The sequence below is a fragment of the Pleurodeles waltl genome, chromosome 1_1 (genome assembly GCF_031143425.1).
Source record: "Pleurodeles waltl isolate 20211129_DDA chromosome 1_1, aPleWal1.hap1.20221129, whole genome shotgun sequence".
In the NCBI taxonomy this organism is placed as follows: domain Eukaryota; kingdom Metazoa; phylum Chordata; class Amphibia; order Caudata; family Salamandridae; genus Pleurodeles; species Pleurodeles waltl.
Genome location: NC_090436.1, coordinates 361,642,508 through 361,658,940, shown reverse-complemented (window position 1 = coordinate 361,658,940; position 16,433 = coordinate 361,642,508). Strand labels below are relative to the sequence as shown.

General features: G+C 44.3%; 1 protein-coding gene across 1 annotated transcript in view; it reads left to right on the top strand.

Moving 5' to 3' along the window:
* ADAMTS6 (ADAM metallopeptidase with thrombospondin type 1 motif 6) overlaps positions 1 to 16,433 on the top strand; it is a 1,391,222-nt gene that overhangs the window by 1,053,881 nt on the left and 320,908 nt on the right. Inside the window, exon 15 of the mRNA XM_069222749.1 lies at positions 3,777 to 3,879. Coding sequence (XP_069078850.1) covers positions 3,777 to 3,879 — 103 coding nt within the window. The remainder of the gene's footprint in view (positions 1 to 3,776; positions 3,880 to 16,433) is intronic.

Sequence of the window (16,433 nt, the reverse complement as noted above, 5' to 3'; positions counted from 1 at the left end):
GTTTTCTGTATGTGTGGAATATGTGCAAGTAGGAGTTCGGACAAGCAGGGGTGCCTGGAAGGTTTGTGAAAGCAGATGTGATTCTTGAAGTATGATGGGCCAGTGTTATGTGGTGACTTGAGAGTGTGGGTGAGGAGTTTAAATTATTCTCGTTTGTGTGTAGTGACCCATTGGAGTTCCTTCAGGAATAGTGTGATGTGGGTGTGGCGTGGGAGGTTGAGAGTCATTGTCGCTAGTGAGCGCTGAATGGTCTGCAGCCTTCAGGTGAGTTTTTGATTCAGGCATTGAGGGTGTTCCTGTATTCCAGCTTGCTTGAAGGGCATGTGTGACGGTTCTCTGGGTGCTGATTGGTAGCTGTTTGAAAATATTCCTTAGCATCCTCAGGATATAGAAGCATGAGGAGGTGATGGTGTTGACTAGTATGGTCTAGTTTGCTGTTGATGGTGACCCAGAGGTTTTAGTCATGGGTGGAAGGAATGGATGTAAGCCCTAGCTCTGTTGGCCACCAGGTGAAGTCCCACGGTGAAGTGCTCTTTAGATCACAATTTCGATTATGTCAGTTTTCAGCTTAAGACAGTTGGTATTCCTCCAGTATGTGATTTCAGTCATGCAGGCATTGAACTTCATCAGGGTACTGGGTGTCTTGTCTGTGAGGAAGAGACAGAGCTGTGTGTCATCTGTGTAGGAGAGGATGTTGATGTTGTGAGAGCTGATAATGCTGGCTACAGCATGTGTGCATTGAAGAGCATTGGGCTGAGGTTGCGGGCGACTGAGGTGTATGGTGTCAAGCTAACTGACTGGGCCCTTCCAGCCAGGAAGAAGCAGATCTATCAGATTGTGTGTCCTTGGATTCCGATGTCATGTAGGTGTTAGATGAGGATGGGTGGAAGATCTTGTCAAACAATGTGGAGAGGCCCAGGATGATAAGGGCTGCAGTGTCTCCTCTGTCCACAGCCATATGGATGTCATCCGTGGCTGCATCCAGGGCAGTTTCTGAGCTGTGATTGGGTCTAAAACCGACTGAGTGGTGTTGAGGAGTTAGTGGTCAGTGAGGCATTTGGTGAGACATCTGTTGATGATTTCTCCGAAACCTTGGCCATGAATGATAGCAAGGAAATCAGTCTGCAGTTGGCCAGCAGTAAGCGGCTGTGGAGGGCTTCTTCAGCAATGGAAGGACATTTTCGTGTTTCCAAGTGTCTGTGAAAATCATGTAAGGAGTGGAGGCATTCAGAATCAATGAGAGCTTGGCACTGATGGGTTGCAGTCTTCTCGTGTAAACATAGTGGGGGCAGGGTTCCAAGCAAGCCACTGAGGGACCACTGAGTCGATGGACTTTATGGCAGCAGTTTCTTCATGACGATGGGCAATGTGGTTGGCACTGTTTTTTGGGTAAGATCAGGAGGCCTTTGGTGAGGTCAGTTGATTCTGGTTGCTGGTTGAAGTTGCTGTAAATAGCAGTTCTATTGTTGCTGAAGAATTGAGAGAGATTGTTGCAGAGGTCCTGCAAAGAGGTGATTGAGTTGGAGGCAGCCACTGGTGAGCTGAAATCCTTCACTATGGTAAAGATTCCTTTCCTCCTATTGGCGCTGGCATTAATGCAGTCCGACAGAGCTGCCAGTTTGGTGGTCCGGATTGTTTGTTGGTGACATCTCCGGGCAGATTTTACCGTGTTTCTGTCTGCAATGCCCAGGCAAGTTGTCTATTTGTACTCCGGTTGTGTTTGCAGTGGTGTTTCATCAACCAACTGTCCTGGGATCTAGACCATGTTGTATTGCTGTGTCTGAAGGGGCCAGGGAGTTGGCACATGAGGTGATCCAATTGTTGAAATTCCTGATGGCTTTGGGGAGGTCTGTCTGTCTTGCTTGGTGATCTTGTAGCTAGGGGGATGGGAGTGGTGATGCCAGATGCTGATTCAGGGCTCAGCCATGTGTCCATGAGGAAAGGTAGGTCTGGGTTATTGTTGTGCGGCAGGTCCCTTATCTCTGTGGTGTGTTTGGTGAGTGGGAGGGTGTTGAGAAGCGTGCATGTGAGTTTGGAGTGTTGTGAAGGTGGTTGCAGGACAGTGTGATTATAGGTGTGTGATGATAGCACCTAGGAAAACAAAATGCTTTACCAAGACACCTTTAATGTTCTGTTCATTTGTCTGATTAGTCAATTAATGTAGGTATTAACTAAGGAATTTTAGTCAATTCATTTAGGTACTAAGGAATTTTAGTCAAGTTCATTTAGGTATTAACTTAGGAATGTGAAATAGACGTATTATTATGTGTAAATAACATAATGTATTTCTAAATTGCACATTCACCTTTGGGTCTGTTGGCACTGAAAAACTGATGTTTATTTAGGTACTCATTTTATTGACCTGGGAAGAATGAAAGGCTGAATGGATCTGCTTGATTCAAACCATATAATCATTAAGTCAAGATTAGATTCCTGAAGTGAATAGATTAGTCTACTGAGCCACCAGACAATTGGCGTATCTTTATTTTATTTGCAAAGTATGTGTTTTTATCAATTTAGATGCTTCTTGGTACCTTGGACATGAGCATGATTATTTAGGGCCTGATTTAGAGTTTGGCAGACCTATTACTCTCCCACAAAGGTTACAGATAGCCTGTCTGCCTTATTACAAGTAATGGACAGGAAATTCACCACGTTGCTGATGGAGTCACCCGTTCATCATACTCTAAATAAGGACCCAAGTCTTTTCAAACAGCGATTTTGTTATCTGAGTACACACTTAAACTTAAAATGATACCAATATTATATATCTACTGAGTCAAGCTTTGCCGCCCGGTGTCCTTGTCCCTTAAACTGGACTACGCTTTATTCAGATTACGACTTCGACGTGCTGGCTTTATCTCAGCTCTTGTTATGTTATGTTATGTTGCCGAGCAGTTAATGGGACCATGAAGGCTTCTTAAAGCGCAGTGGGGAGCGAAAGAAAGTCTCCGAGAGAGGGAATGACGGAGAGTCTTGAGAATAAAATTATAATTTGCAAAACCATGGTTCTGTGCCCGGTTGGCACAGTGGCATGGCATTTCCCGCATGTCTTTCCGATATGACAAGAAAGTGTAAGCAAGAAATGGCTACTTGTGGGCCAGACAGCTAGAAGGAGGGTGTAAGAGACAAGGAATGGGAGACAGAAATAAAAGGGAGTTGGGGACAGTTTTCGAGATGAATCAGCACTCACAGCCTTCTGGAGTTAGAGAGAAAGGAACAGAAAGAGAGATAAAATAGAGACAACGAGAAATAGTGAGAGAGGACGAGTTAGAAGAAAGAGAAAAGACTGAAGGAGGCTTGTCTTAAAATGTGAATGAACCTTGCCAGGTCTAGACATCTAGCAGCCTCAGGACGTAATAGACCTCACACCACAATTAATAGTGCCGGGCGTGCGCTGGAAGCTTGCCTTAAATACAGGTCTGCAAACAGGTGTGCAGCTGTACCTGGAACTTCCTTCCCGGTAAGGATTGACTGTTTTCATTTCCTCATCAGAATACTGTGCGTGTTTTTCAAGAGACACCTGCAGGGATGATCACAGGGTGGACGCAACGTGCACGAGGACACAGTCAGAACTTAACTTTATTCAAGTGCCAGGGGGTTGGTGGAGGGTTACAAAGCAGAGCGCGCAGACTCACTGCCTGTTGAGAAGGTCCAGAATGAAAGGTCGGGGTCAGGCTTAAAAACCGAGGTGCTATTGCAATTGGATCCTGAGAACAAAAAAACGACGTCTGCTATTTGGAGAATTAACAAATATATTTTGTCTGTGTTTTCAGCCATGCGCACCTGGCTCCCGCGACTTCCGTGAGAAGCAATGTGCAGATTTTGACAACATGCCTTTTCGGGGGAAGTATTACAGCTGGAGACCCTACACTGGAGGTAATGTATAGCTTGGTGCAGTAATGCATGTAGGGCCTGGCTACGTACAGAGGGCATGAAGCAGGCACTCCGTGGCTCAGTGGCTTGTTAGTCATTTGAGAGGCTTTTACATCTCAGCAACTCCGTTAAACCTTCGTGTGGACTGTATGAACTAACGTGTTGGTACGCCCAGATGCACATGTGAGACAAGCCAAGGGTCAAAGCCCAGGTCCTATTGGCCGGCTTTGTTGTTGCCAAAATCACTCATGCTTGGCATAATTGGCAGCCTTATTAGTAACCCTAATTAAGGACCTCCTCACCTTCCAAAGAATGGTGGAGAGCACATTAAGGAGCCGTGTAAAGAAGCATGCCGAATCACTGTGTTGTGAGTCTCAAGCGTGAGTATGACCTGTGGTCTCCAAGGTTCTAAACATGGAACAAAAGTAGGGCTACGCCCCCAGGTTGTCAGACTCTTTACATTTGATCATTTGTTTCTGTTCACTTTATCAAGTTGTAAAGAGTTAACCATCCCAAGGCTGTCTGCTCATTGGCATTGTGTTCTTTGTTGCTTTTACCCACCTACCTTGCAATAAGTTAACTTCTATAGGACCCTCAGCTGACTGTTCACCCCTTGAAGTCCTACTGTGAGTCAACCACCACAGAATGCAATCTGCAGACTGTCCACCGGTTTACATCCAACCACTTGTTGCTTTTACTTAACCAACTTGTAGTGAGTTCATATTATGTCTGATTTATACCGTGCATGGCTACCCTGAAAGGTTTCCCAGCCTTCAGAGAAAGACTATGCAACTAATCTGTCAAGCAAATTGCATTTGGTAAAAAAGCAGTCTAGATTTTTTCGAAAGATCTTCTCATTAGGATTTTGTCAAGAAGTATGACTGTATTATTCCATCCCTAGGTTGCACATCCCTGGACAACTTATCTGTTGCCTTTACCTACCCAATCTGCATTGAGTTAACAATGGAAAGCCTACTGGTCATTGGTCCTGATCACTAGGCTTTTCACCTCTTGCCATGAAGGGAAGGACGTTTGGTGCATAACTGAGTCATGTGGCCATCATTCGTTAGTGGTACAAAATGTTTGGCACCCTTGAAAAATAAATCTGCTAGTCAGCTTGACATGATGAGCTTACTTTGCGTAATCTAATTACTATTTGTTGGGAATTAATAGGAGAAAGGAAGACTTGTTGTTTGATAATTAGCAGGGACTACATAATGAAGGACAAGAGATGCTATTGACAACATTGACTATCTTGATTAAATATTGTACTATTGCTTAAATATGTACAATTACAAAAAGTTTCCTATTTTTTCTGAACAATACCATGTGTGTTTAGTACAACTAAGTGCATAAATATAGATCTTAAATAATGAGTATCCTACATTAGGCACAAAGACTGCTTTACGCTAGTCTAAGGGAAAGAGGGGATCCATGATTCAATTTTTTGTAAGTGACATAGGTATACAGCTGCTGGGCCTACAAGAAGGTTCACAGTAGTAGATCTCCCAGCCATTTAGGAATATATAATAAATATTAGTATTTCAATATTTGTTGATGCGTTTACCTGTAGAAGGATTCCGATGCAGTTTGTAAAACTAAGTATTTCAATAATTATCTATAAAGTCACCTGTAGAAAGATTCACATGTTTCGTAACTTGCAATAGATTGGCTCAATATCTTAAACAGGAACACACATGTGAGGTTGGTGAGGTTGTTCCAAATGTTTATCACAAGGTTACATTTGATTGAGCAGGTATGTGTGCAACGTTTAAAATGTGTCTCTGTCTGTGATGTAGTGTTTTTTTTTATACTCAAGCTCTTCCATATTGTTTTTATGTCTGCTCCACTTATTGCAGCCACAGCAATATACTCGAGAATTAAGAGGCAAATAGTTCCTACGTTTGGAACGAATGTCTTTTTGGGATTCACAAAGACTCTCATGACTAGTCAAGGAAATCTAGGACAGCCATAGCTGTGCTTTAGGTCTCAAATGTTCAAAATGATGGCACTTGGAATTAACCAGATGCACTGCTTAATTTGAAAAAAATATATAGTAAATGCTAGGGCCCTGGGTTTTTCTTAAAGGCTCTCGCCTGGTGTGCCAGATTGCTCAGTCTGATTACCCTTCTTGCCTATTTTTTCCACCAACGTAAACTTTCTGTCTCTCTCTTTAAGGTCATTGTTCATCCACTCTTTCTCCCTTTACCCCTGTGTTCCCATCTTTCCTTTTGAGTCTGGTGAAAGATAAATTCCATTTCCCAAAAATGTTTTCCAGTGCCCACACTGTGCAACCATGGCACTTATGAAGCATATACAGTCTATAGGTGTTACTAGAACACAAATGTGCACAGGTAAAATTTGCCTTTCTTTTTTTTCTTTTTGCTTATTTACTGGCAAAATATTATTCCTGGTGTCTGAGATAGGCTGGCAACTAAAAGCTGCTGCAGCAAAAAGTTTAAAGTGGCCCTGCACCCAGGGTCAGATTTGGAAGGCGGGCATTCGGGACTTGGGTGATGAGCCGGTGCCTCTAGGTCACATGTGGGCTGGTTTATTTAGGGCCTCAGTTAAATGCCCACAGAGCCCTACAATCAGGCAGGCCCTGCCAGGCCAATGTAATGAGTATTAATCTCAGCCATGCTTCCACCCACCGAACCAGGCTGAAGGCCAGGTGAGACTGGCCAATATGCCATTCTCACCTCGGGGACCCCCATGTGGCTGACCCGTCCCCTGACTCCTCCCGACTGGGCCACCACATTCAGGTCATGGTGAGCAGGGGAGGCAGGAGTATGCAGAGGCTTCAACAGGGGCAGATGTTGTCACCTCACCCCAGTGTTTTTTAGACTGTGGGGGTGGGGAGCAATTGGGGGGGGGGGGAGGGGGGGGCATTGCACAGCCCTCAAAGTGAGCCCACCTTTCCCAGAGAAAAAGAAAAGATATAGAGGGTGTAAAGTACTTTCGAGTCCCAGCATCAGCTTAGGATCCTGTGATCGTGGGCAAATCAGTTACTTTCTCAAGGCCTAAATAAAAATTAGTGTGATCTTGTGCAGTGTAAATAGTGCTCATGTAAATGTCTCCTATGCCTGTGGGCCGAGTTCACGCTATATAAAACTACTCAAACCAAAAATAAACGGACAGATTTTGCAAAGGCCCAAGCCATAATAAATAATGAGAACACTTTACATAGAAACATCCTTTTACTTTTTTTAAATGGCTTCACTGACTTTGTTTAGGTTTACAGTCACCTGTAAGAAAACATTTTAATGTGCTTTTGCATTGTGTTTGCTTTCAAAGGATGTAATGACTAGAATTAAAAAATACCGTCTTTGGGTGATTTTCTTCATTTTCGAACCACTTAGGACGTTAAGGTGGGAACCATAGCCATTTATGTGTATGTGTGTATGTGTATGTATGTGGTTTTGGCCGTTTTATTTTACCTCGCCAGCCTGGCGAAACTGCCGTGCTTCTAGTTTTCACCAACTTTACCAGCACTATAAGCTTTCATATGCTTAAATTAACATTTCTCTAAAAAGTAGTCCAATGTTACTAAGCAAAGGGTGATCAACGAAAGGGACGATGCAGATATATGGGCCACTTGTTTTGGAAATGCCCTATGAAATAAATGGTCAGTCGGCCCTGCTACCAGTGAAAGCCCTTTTTCAGACCCCTAATAATAGAAGCTTTCTTCATTGTCCTTGCAATTATTGTTGCCTTCGCAGTGACTATCAACTGTTCGAAACAACTTGCAAAATGATTATGAATACTAGACATCATGCTCACTTGATTTTGAAGGATCGAACATACCCGTGAAACACACCCGTGAAACATTAATTTCCATTTCTTCCAAAACCCCTGTTTTTCACCTTAAACTGAACAAAGATTCTAAAGCACATTTGCACTCTAGTAAGTTACGAAACTGTCCGCCTCTTCAACAGTATGCTTTTCAGTGTATCAGCAGGGCCCTGCAGAGGGGAACTCGAGTTTCCCTGGGCAGGAAGGTGTCATTAGCGGCAAGAAGTGGAGTCGCGGAGGTCAGAGGCGCCGCTCTCATAAAGCCACGGCTGCAGGTTTACAGAGAGCGTCGTCCCTCTCCCCCGCCGGAGGGAAGACAGGTGGCTGAAGAACAACAACGGGAAAAGTTAAGTGTGCCCTTGATGCAGGAAATGGGAGCTCACAAAGGACAAGTCACATCATAAAAACAGCACATGATTAATATATTATACGTCACAGTCAGAGCAAATTCTGACGGCATCCATTACCGTTCAATAAATTAACCGGAAAGTTTTGCTTCCTAGGGCTAGCTTAATATCAAATTATCTATATTACTATACAAGTAGTTTATACATTTAAATGCCTGACGCTTGCATTTATTTCAACACTATCATTTGTGCAGCCAGTTTAAATATTTGTACTTTAGAATTTTTCATTTTCTGTTATCACTATTTGTAAAGTCCACAATTTCTATTGAAAAAGATTTTGTTCTGGACATACATGAGAGGGAAAAGCGTGTAGCGCCGTATCACTCCAGACTGATTCACAAAGCTATATGATGACTTTTGATAATTGACAAAAATCCCCATGGTTGTACCGAGAACCAAGAACGTATCTTTCACTCCACTAACTGATACGTAATTGTCTACAGCAGTGGTTTTTAACCTTTTGGCTCCTGTGGACCCCCACTTAATCAGTTCTGGACTCCAGGGACCCCAACTGAATCATTACTGAAATCCATTGCCCAACCCCCCTAAATACACGAGCTTAAAATGTGCACTGTATAAAAAAGTTTTCCTTTTTGGAAAAGTGCCCATCCTGAGGTCTCATATTTCAAGGCGCTGTAATTTGTGCTAATGACCATTAGAACAATTGAGAACGGGTTGAAATAATTGAGTTCCGAATGTGTGCTGTACTAAAAAAGGAAGTAAATATATTGCTCAATATACCAAGCTGTATTTGTAGCTCACAAATACAGCCTCTTATTAAGTTATACAGTATGCTTGTCAATACATTGATTGCACACAAAAGCTTACTTCTTTCTCACTTGGGGATCCCTTTTTTCAACTATCACTCTTTGTTTATTTTCCTAAAGTATGATTATAAATGTGATTCTCCATTATATGCTGATACACCTTCCAAAACATTAAAAACACGTTTTTCACATATGTGTTGGTACTGGATTTAGCAGAGCTTCTTTGAAAGATTCTAGACAGATAATTTTCATCCTCATTTAAGAATTTGTTGTATGAGTTAACCAGTAGCAAGATTTTTCTGCTATAATATTTAAATTGATTGAAAATGAGTTTCACATTGGTATTTGTTTTGTGACAATGGCACATGCAGGCCCTGCAGAGGGACCTCAAGTCCCAGTGGGTGCAGCATCAGGGAAATCTCTCTGATGTGGTCCAGATATTGGAGGAGACTGCACAAGATCTGCAGTGGTGGCTGACAAACTGCAGTTTGCCTAGCAGCAGAGCCCTCTTTCGTCCCCACCCAGGGCTGAAAGTGGTGACCAATGCATCGCTTCTGGGGTTGGGAGGTCACCTGGGAGAGGTAATCAGAAGACTCAAACTTAGCTCCACATCAATCTGCTGAGTTGATGGCTATCCGCTTGGCATTAAAAGCCTTTTTCCTATCTATTAAGTAAAGGCTGGTTCAAGTGTTCACGAACAACACCAGTGCTATGTGGTATTTCAACTAACAGGGTGGGGTGGTTCGTGGACCCTGTTCCAAGAGACTCTACGTCGCTGGACTTGGCTGGAGCGCTAAGACATCTTCTGGTCGTGCAGCACCTGGTGTGCTCACTGAACACCAGGATGGACAAACTCAGCCGTTGATGCCTTACGGATCACAAATGGTGACTACACATGGAGCTGGCACTAGGTCTTTTTCCATGAGTGGGGATAACCTGGCTTGATGTGTTCGCCACCTCCAAGAATGTGCAGAGTCAGCACTTGGGCATATTGGCAGTTCCAAAGTGGTTCTCGCTCTGATACGAATTTAGTCACAAATGAGATTTGGGACTTGTGTATGCCTTTTGGCCAAATCCACTCCTGCTCAGCGTTCTCAAGAAGATCAGGACCAACTTGACCCAAGTCGTTTTTAGTGGGTCGGATTGGGCACAGACAGTATGGTATCCCAAACTCCTCATTAGGAGCTTCGGTCCTTTGATTAGAATGCCTCTTCAGGAGGGTGTCCTGTCTCAGCAGCAGGGATGGGTCCTGCACCCAAAACTGCACACTCTCAACCTTCATACATGGAAACCGAGTGGCGACAGTTGAGGGTTTTCAATCTTCCTCCCAAGTTTTGTGATGCCATCGTCAATGTTGCACTAAAACTGTATATGCATTCAGTCAGTGCTCCTCATTACAGGTGAACCTCTTTTTTGCACCGCTGTTGGCGGTGTTGCTGTTTGTTCTGGTTTTATCCTGGCAAGGCCTTACCTTGGGCACTGTTAAGGGTTACCTGTCAGCCATTTCGACTTTCCTTTCCTGTGGTTGCCGGATCAACCTTCGCTGTTCAAGTCACCTGTGGTGACTCAATTTCTAAAAGGTTTTCAGCACTTATTTCCTCCTACCTCTTTCATGATGCCTCAGTGGGACCTAAATGTGGTCCTTACATTTTTCATGTGTTTCCCCTTCGAGCCCCTACACTGCAGTTCTCTGTGGCTCTTAACATCTTAACATCAAGATGGTCTTCCTGGTGGCCATTCCATTGGCCAGAAGGGTCAGTGCACTTCAAGCTCTCTCAGGTCACCCTCCGTACACCAGCTTTTTCCTAAATAAACTTGTCCTTCCTGCCGAAGGTTGTCACCTCATTTCATGTCACCCAGTCTATTACTCTAACTGCCTTTTTGGCTCCACCTCATCCTTCCAAGGAGGAGGAGAGACTCCACTGCTTGGTCACTCTTGTTCTACACTGATGGCATCAAAGACCATTGGGTGAGCAATCAGCCCTTCATCAGGGACACTTGAGCAACAAAAGGCAAGGTTGTAGAGAAGCAGACCATCTTACGATGGATTGTACTCTGCATTCAGATCTGCTATGCAGTACCTGAGAAGCAGCCTCCTGAAGGCTGGAGGGCCCATTCCACCAGGGGCAAAGCCGGTACTACTGAGTTGGCATGCAGGTTATCAGTCCTGGAGATCTGCCAAGCCACTACGTGGGCGTCCCTCCACACATTAACAAAGTACTACTGCTTGGAAAGTCAGGCCCGTCAGGACGAGCATTTTGCCCATTCGGTCCTTCAAGTTTTTCTCCTTTAGCCAGTTTCTATGAACCTCCACCACCGGGGACTTATTGCTTGGGTATCTGTTCTAAGGTGAGGAATATGTAGTTAGAAATCTCTATCACAAGAACAAGTTACTTACCTTTGGTAACATAACACCGTTTCTGGTGTAGACACTCTCTAACTGCAGATTCTTCACTGATCCTTCCAGCTCTGCGAACTGGGCTCTTCACCCTTAAGATCCCATTAGATTCTGTCAACACATTGTTCTTACGTGACTCCTCATTTTTGGCACAAAAATAGTCACAAAAGAAACTGATGACAGCGCGCCTGGGTGGTGCTTGTATAGGCACCACAATGTCACTTCTGATGCTGATGATGTGAATTACACATATGCACAGCCAATCAACACCACCTTCGGTGCACAGAGATACTGCTTAAGATTTTTGAGATCCAGTCTGACACCTGGGGAATATTCTAATATGAGGAACCTGTGGTTAGATAGAGAGATGATTATCCTCTCCCCCTAAGTGCTGAGAATGTGAACCAATATCCCAGTCTATATCTAAACTCTCAAGAACACCCTTCTTTGCCCACTTCCATGCTGAGGGAAGACACATCTCTGTACAGCATCTTGCAACACCCTGATATTTCCCCATTTATCACTCTTCTCCACTCCCAAACACTATAGAATGTTCTTCTCCTACACCTACCTTGTAACCTCCTCCCTTTTTTGACAGCACACTACTTCTTTGTATCTAGACTTGCACTCTCTAACTACAATATACGTATGATTAACTGCTATTTGGCCACACACTCAGCTATGACTTGCTACCACTGTCCATACCTCCAATCTTGAGGAGCCTATTCGATGAGCCGCCTTCTCATCAGCCACTTCACTCCTTACAGATGTACAAGGCACACAAACTCTGGTACCTTTCAGGGCCACATGAGGCTATGAAAGGAAGGAAGGAAACAGGCATATAATATATTTAACTTGATGCCACATCAATTTGGGTTACGGTCACCATGCCACTCTCTTCATGGTCTCTGACACTCTTTTGCATTACTATGGATAGTTCGTGCTATGTGTGTCATGGAAACATCCTCACAGACCTCTATCTGTAACATCGTGCAATCTGCCCCAGTCAGCCATGATGCCACAGCTCCCTTATAAGGAATTCTGTGACTTCTAACCTGCTGCATGCTAGTTGTTTTGCATGCACCACATCTTTCTCTGCATACAATTCCATGTCCATGAAAAAAGACCAATTGCCGAGTTCTTCAGTTTAACATTGCATATTTCTTTCTCCATGCTTCTGTAACAGTCCAAATGATGTGTCGCCTGCTGAATAGTCACTGGGAATAGAACTTGATCTTGATGTTTTCGTATTGGATGTTCGCTTTTTATTGCCAGAGACCAAAGGTTGTCAAGGACTCAATAGTTGAGAATCTGACATCTATAAATCTAGGGCTGCCACGTGGACAAGCCTTGAAACCAAAGATATGTGTGCATATTCAATAAAAATACACACAACAATTTGACATTAGCCAAAGCAGTTCTTATGAAACGTTCTATAGATAGTTCCATGGCTTCAGTTTCTGATTATTCTGAAGACCCAAATGTGCATGTTGTCGTGCTAGACTCTTTTTTCTCAGCACTTTAAACTCATTGTCACTGATTTTAGTTGAGCAAGTGAGAGACTGCATGGAGTGTTGTAGATTGCTATAGTGTACTCAACATGGCTAAATTTCCCTTCTTTTTCTGTAACCCTATCTGACAGTCGGCCCAGACGCTGATGCCTCGTACCAAGTGTAATACAAATCATGTCGAACTGTATTAAACATTATTCATATCCACATTTCCTTCGTAACCTTAGACAATTCAGGCCTAGTATTCGTATACAGACTTATGTGCTGGCTGGCTTATGTGCTGGCTTTGCAGTAGTCTCTGTCTGCAGAGAGGCATTAGTTGTGGTCCTTGTATAGTAGTTTTCTTTTATATGTCATCTGCATATTACAGACAAGATGGGTTTTCACACCTCCATTATGTAATTTTTGCAAGGTGTGTTCATTACGTATACTTTTAATTGTGATTTATTACAGGAAGTTCCAGGGTTATGTAAACCGTTGATGAGACTCTGATACCACCATTGGCTCCCTTCGGCATCTATGGGACCAGCATCTGTAGTTGAGATTTATGTTGCTTCCAGCAAGAAAACCTTGTTTAAGTCAGATCAGAGACAATTTCATTCAAGTGCGTTATGGCCTATTAGGTCACAACAGGACCTGCCCCCTATAAGTGAATTCCCCCCCTTTTTTTTTTTAGCAAACAACGAGTCTGCACAGAGAATCAGGTTAATAGATTATAATTTGATACACTGTTATTTAGCTTTTGTAGAAATCTAGAGCCTAATTCCACTTTGTTTAACCTAATGCCAAACAAGTTTCCTTAACCCCTTCCCCGCCACGGACGTAATGGTTACGTCCATGGCAGCGCCCGTGTGGCGCCATGGACGTAACCATTACGTCCTGCATGCTGCCCTCGGGAGAAGCGCTAGCTGAGGTCAGGGCTGAAAGGGGAATCCCTTCCCCTTCAACCCCCGGGCCCCCCCGTGACGTCAGCGCGCAAGCTGACAATCACACAACCTCCCCCATCGCGCTGGAAGCAGAGCTTCCAGCGCGATCGAAAGAGAAATGCTCTCAGCATTTCTCTTTCGATCACGTGGGGGAGGCAAGGAGAGGCTTCAAAGGGAAGGAAATGTATTTCCTTCCCTTTGAAGTCTCTCCCAGGGTTTCAAAAGCCGGATTACTTGCAATCCGGCTTTTGAAACCACACTAGACACCAGGGATGTTTTGTTTTTTGGGAAAGTGACAAAAAGGGAGCGACCCCTTGGGCAAGGGTCGCTCCCAGGGGGGCATTTTTTTTTTAAGGCCTTTTCTGCCCCCCCTGGGGGCAGAAACCTCTAGACACCAGGGATACTTTTTTTGTTGTTGTTTTTTTTGTTGTTTTCTTTTGTGTTTTAGGTGTGGGGAGCGACCCCTTAGGCAAGGGTCGCTCCCATAGGGGGCAAATTATATTTAGGCAATTTCTGCCCCCCTTGGGGGCAGATTGGCCTATTTTTATGAGGACAATCTGCCCCCAAGGGGGGCAGAAACCACTAGACACCAGGGAGTTTTTTTTGTTTGTTTGTTTTTCACGTAAGGGGAGCGACCCCTTAGGCAAGGGTCTTTCCTTTGGGGGGCAAATTTATTTTAGGCCATTTCTGCCCCCCATGGGGGCAGAAACCTCTAGGCGCCAGGGCAAATTTTTTTTTGTTTGTTTATTTTTTTAGAGATTGTAGGCAAGGGTCGCTCCCCGGGAGGCCTGGGGGGGCAAATTTATTTTTAGGCCATTTCTGCCCCCCCGGGGGCAGATCGGCCTATTGGTATTAGGCCGATCTGCCCCCAGGGGGGGCAGAAACCACTAGGCACCGGGGATTTGTTTTTTGGCGCCAATGTCACGCAGGGGGAGCAACCCCATAGGCAAGGGTCGCTCCCGGGGGGGTGGGGGACAAATTTATTTTAGGCCGTTTCTGCCCCCCCTGGGACCGGCTGAGCTAGAGGTCAAAATCCACAGGTAGGCACTGTTTTCTATGAAAAAATGTGATGTGTCCACGTTGTGTTTTGGGCCATTTCCTGTCACGGGCGCTAGGCCTATCCACACAAGTGAGGTATCATTTTTATCAGGAGACTTGGGGGAACGCTAGGTGGAAGGAAATTTGTGGCTCCTCTCAGATTCCTTGACTTTCTGTCACCGAAATGTGAGGAAAACGTGTTTTTTTAGCCAAATTTTGAGGTTTGCAAAGGATTCTGGGTAACAGAACCTGGTCAGAGCCCCACAATTCACCCTATCTTGGATTCCCCTGGGTTTCTAGTTTTCAAAAATGCGCTAGTTTGCTAGGTTTCCCCAAGTGCCGGCTGAGCTAGAGGCCAAAATCCACAGGTAGGCACTGTTTTCTATGAAAAAATGTGATGTGTCCACATTGTGTTTTGGGCCATTTCCTGTTGCGGGCGCTAGGCCTACCCACACAATTGAGGTATCATTTTTATCGGGAGACTTGGGGGAACACTGGGTGGAAGGAAATTTGTGGCTCCTCTCAGATTCCAGAACTTTCTGTCACCGAAATGTGAGGAAAAAGTGTTTTGTTTAGCCAAATTTTGAGGTTTGCAAAGGATTCTGGGTAACAGAACCTGGTCAGAGCCCCACAAGTCACCCCATCTTGGATTCCCCTAGGTCTCTAGTTTTAAAAAATGCACAGGTTTTGTAGGTTTCCCTATGTGGCCAAAATCTACAGGTAGGCACTTTGCATAAAACAGCTCTGTTTTCTGTGATGTGTCCACGTTGTGTTTTGGGGCATATCCTGTCGCGGGCGCTAGGCCTACCCACACAAGTGAGGTACCATTTTTGTGGCTCCTCTTAGATTCCAGAACTTTCTGTCACCGAAATGTGAGGAAAATATGTTTTTTTAGCCAAATTTTGAGGTTTGCAAAGGATTCTGGGTAACAGAACCTGGTCAGAGCCCCACAAGTCACCCCATCTTGGATTCCCCTAGGTCTCTAGTTTTCAAAAATGTACAGGTTTGGTAGGTTTCCCTAGGTGCCGGCTGAGCTAGAGGCCAAAATCTACAGGTAGGCACTTTGCAAAAAACAGCTCTGTTTTCTGTCAAAAAATGGGATGTGCCCACTTTGTGTTTTGGGACATTTCCTGTCGCGGGCGCTAGGACTACCCACACAAGTGAGGTATCATTTTTATCGGGAGAGTTGGGGGAGCGCTGGGTGGAAGGACATTTTTGCCTCCTCTCAGATTCCAGAACTTTCTGTCACAGAAATGTGAGGAACATGTGTTTTTTTAGCCAAATTTTGAGGTTTGCAAAGGATTCTGGGTAACAGAACCTGGTCAGAGCCCCACAAGTCACCCCATCTTGGATTCCCCTAGGTCTCTAGTTTTCAAAAATGCACAGGTTTGGTGTCGGCTGAGCTAGAGGCCAAAATCTACAGGTAGGCACTTTGCAAAAAACAGCTCTGTTTTCTGTGATGTGTCCACGTTGTGTTTTGGGGCATATCCTGTCGCAGGCACTAGGTCTACCCACACAAGTGAGGTATCATTTTTATCGGGAGACTTGGGGGAACATAGAATAGAAAAACAAGTGTTATTGCCCCTTGTCTTTCTCTACATTTTTCCCTTCCAAAATGTAAGACAGTGTGTAAAAAAGATGTCTATTTGAGAAATGCCCTGTAATTCACATGCTAGTATGGGCACCCCGGAATTCAGAGATGTGCAAATAACCACTGC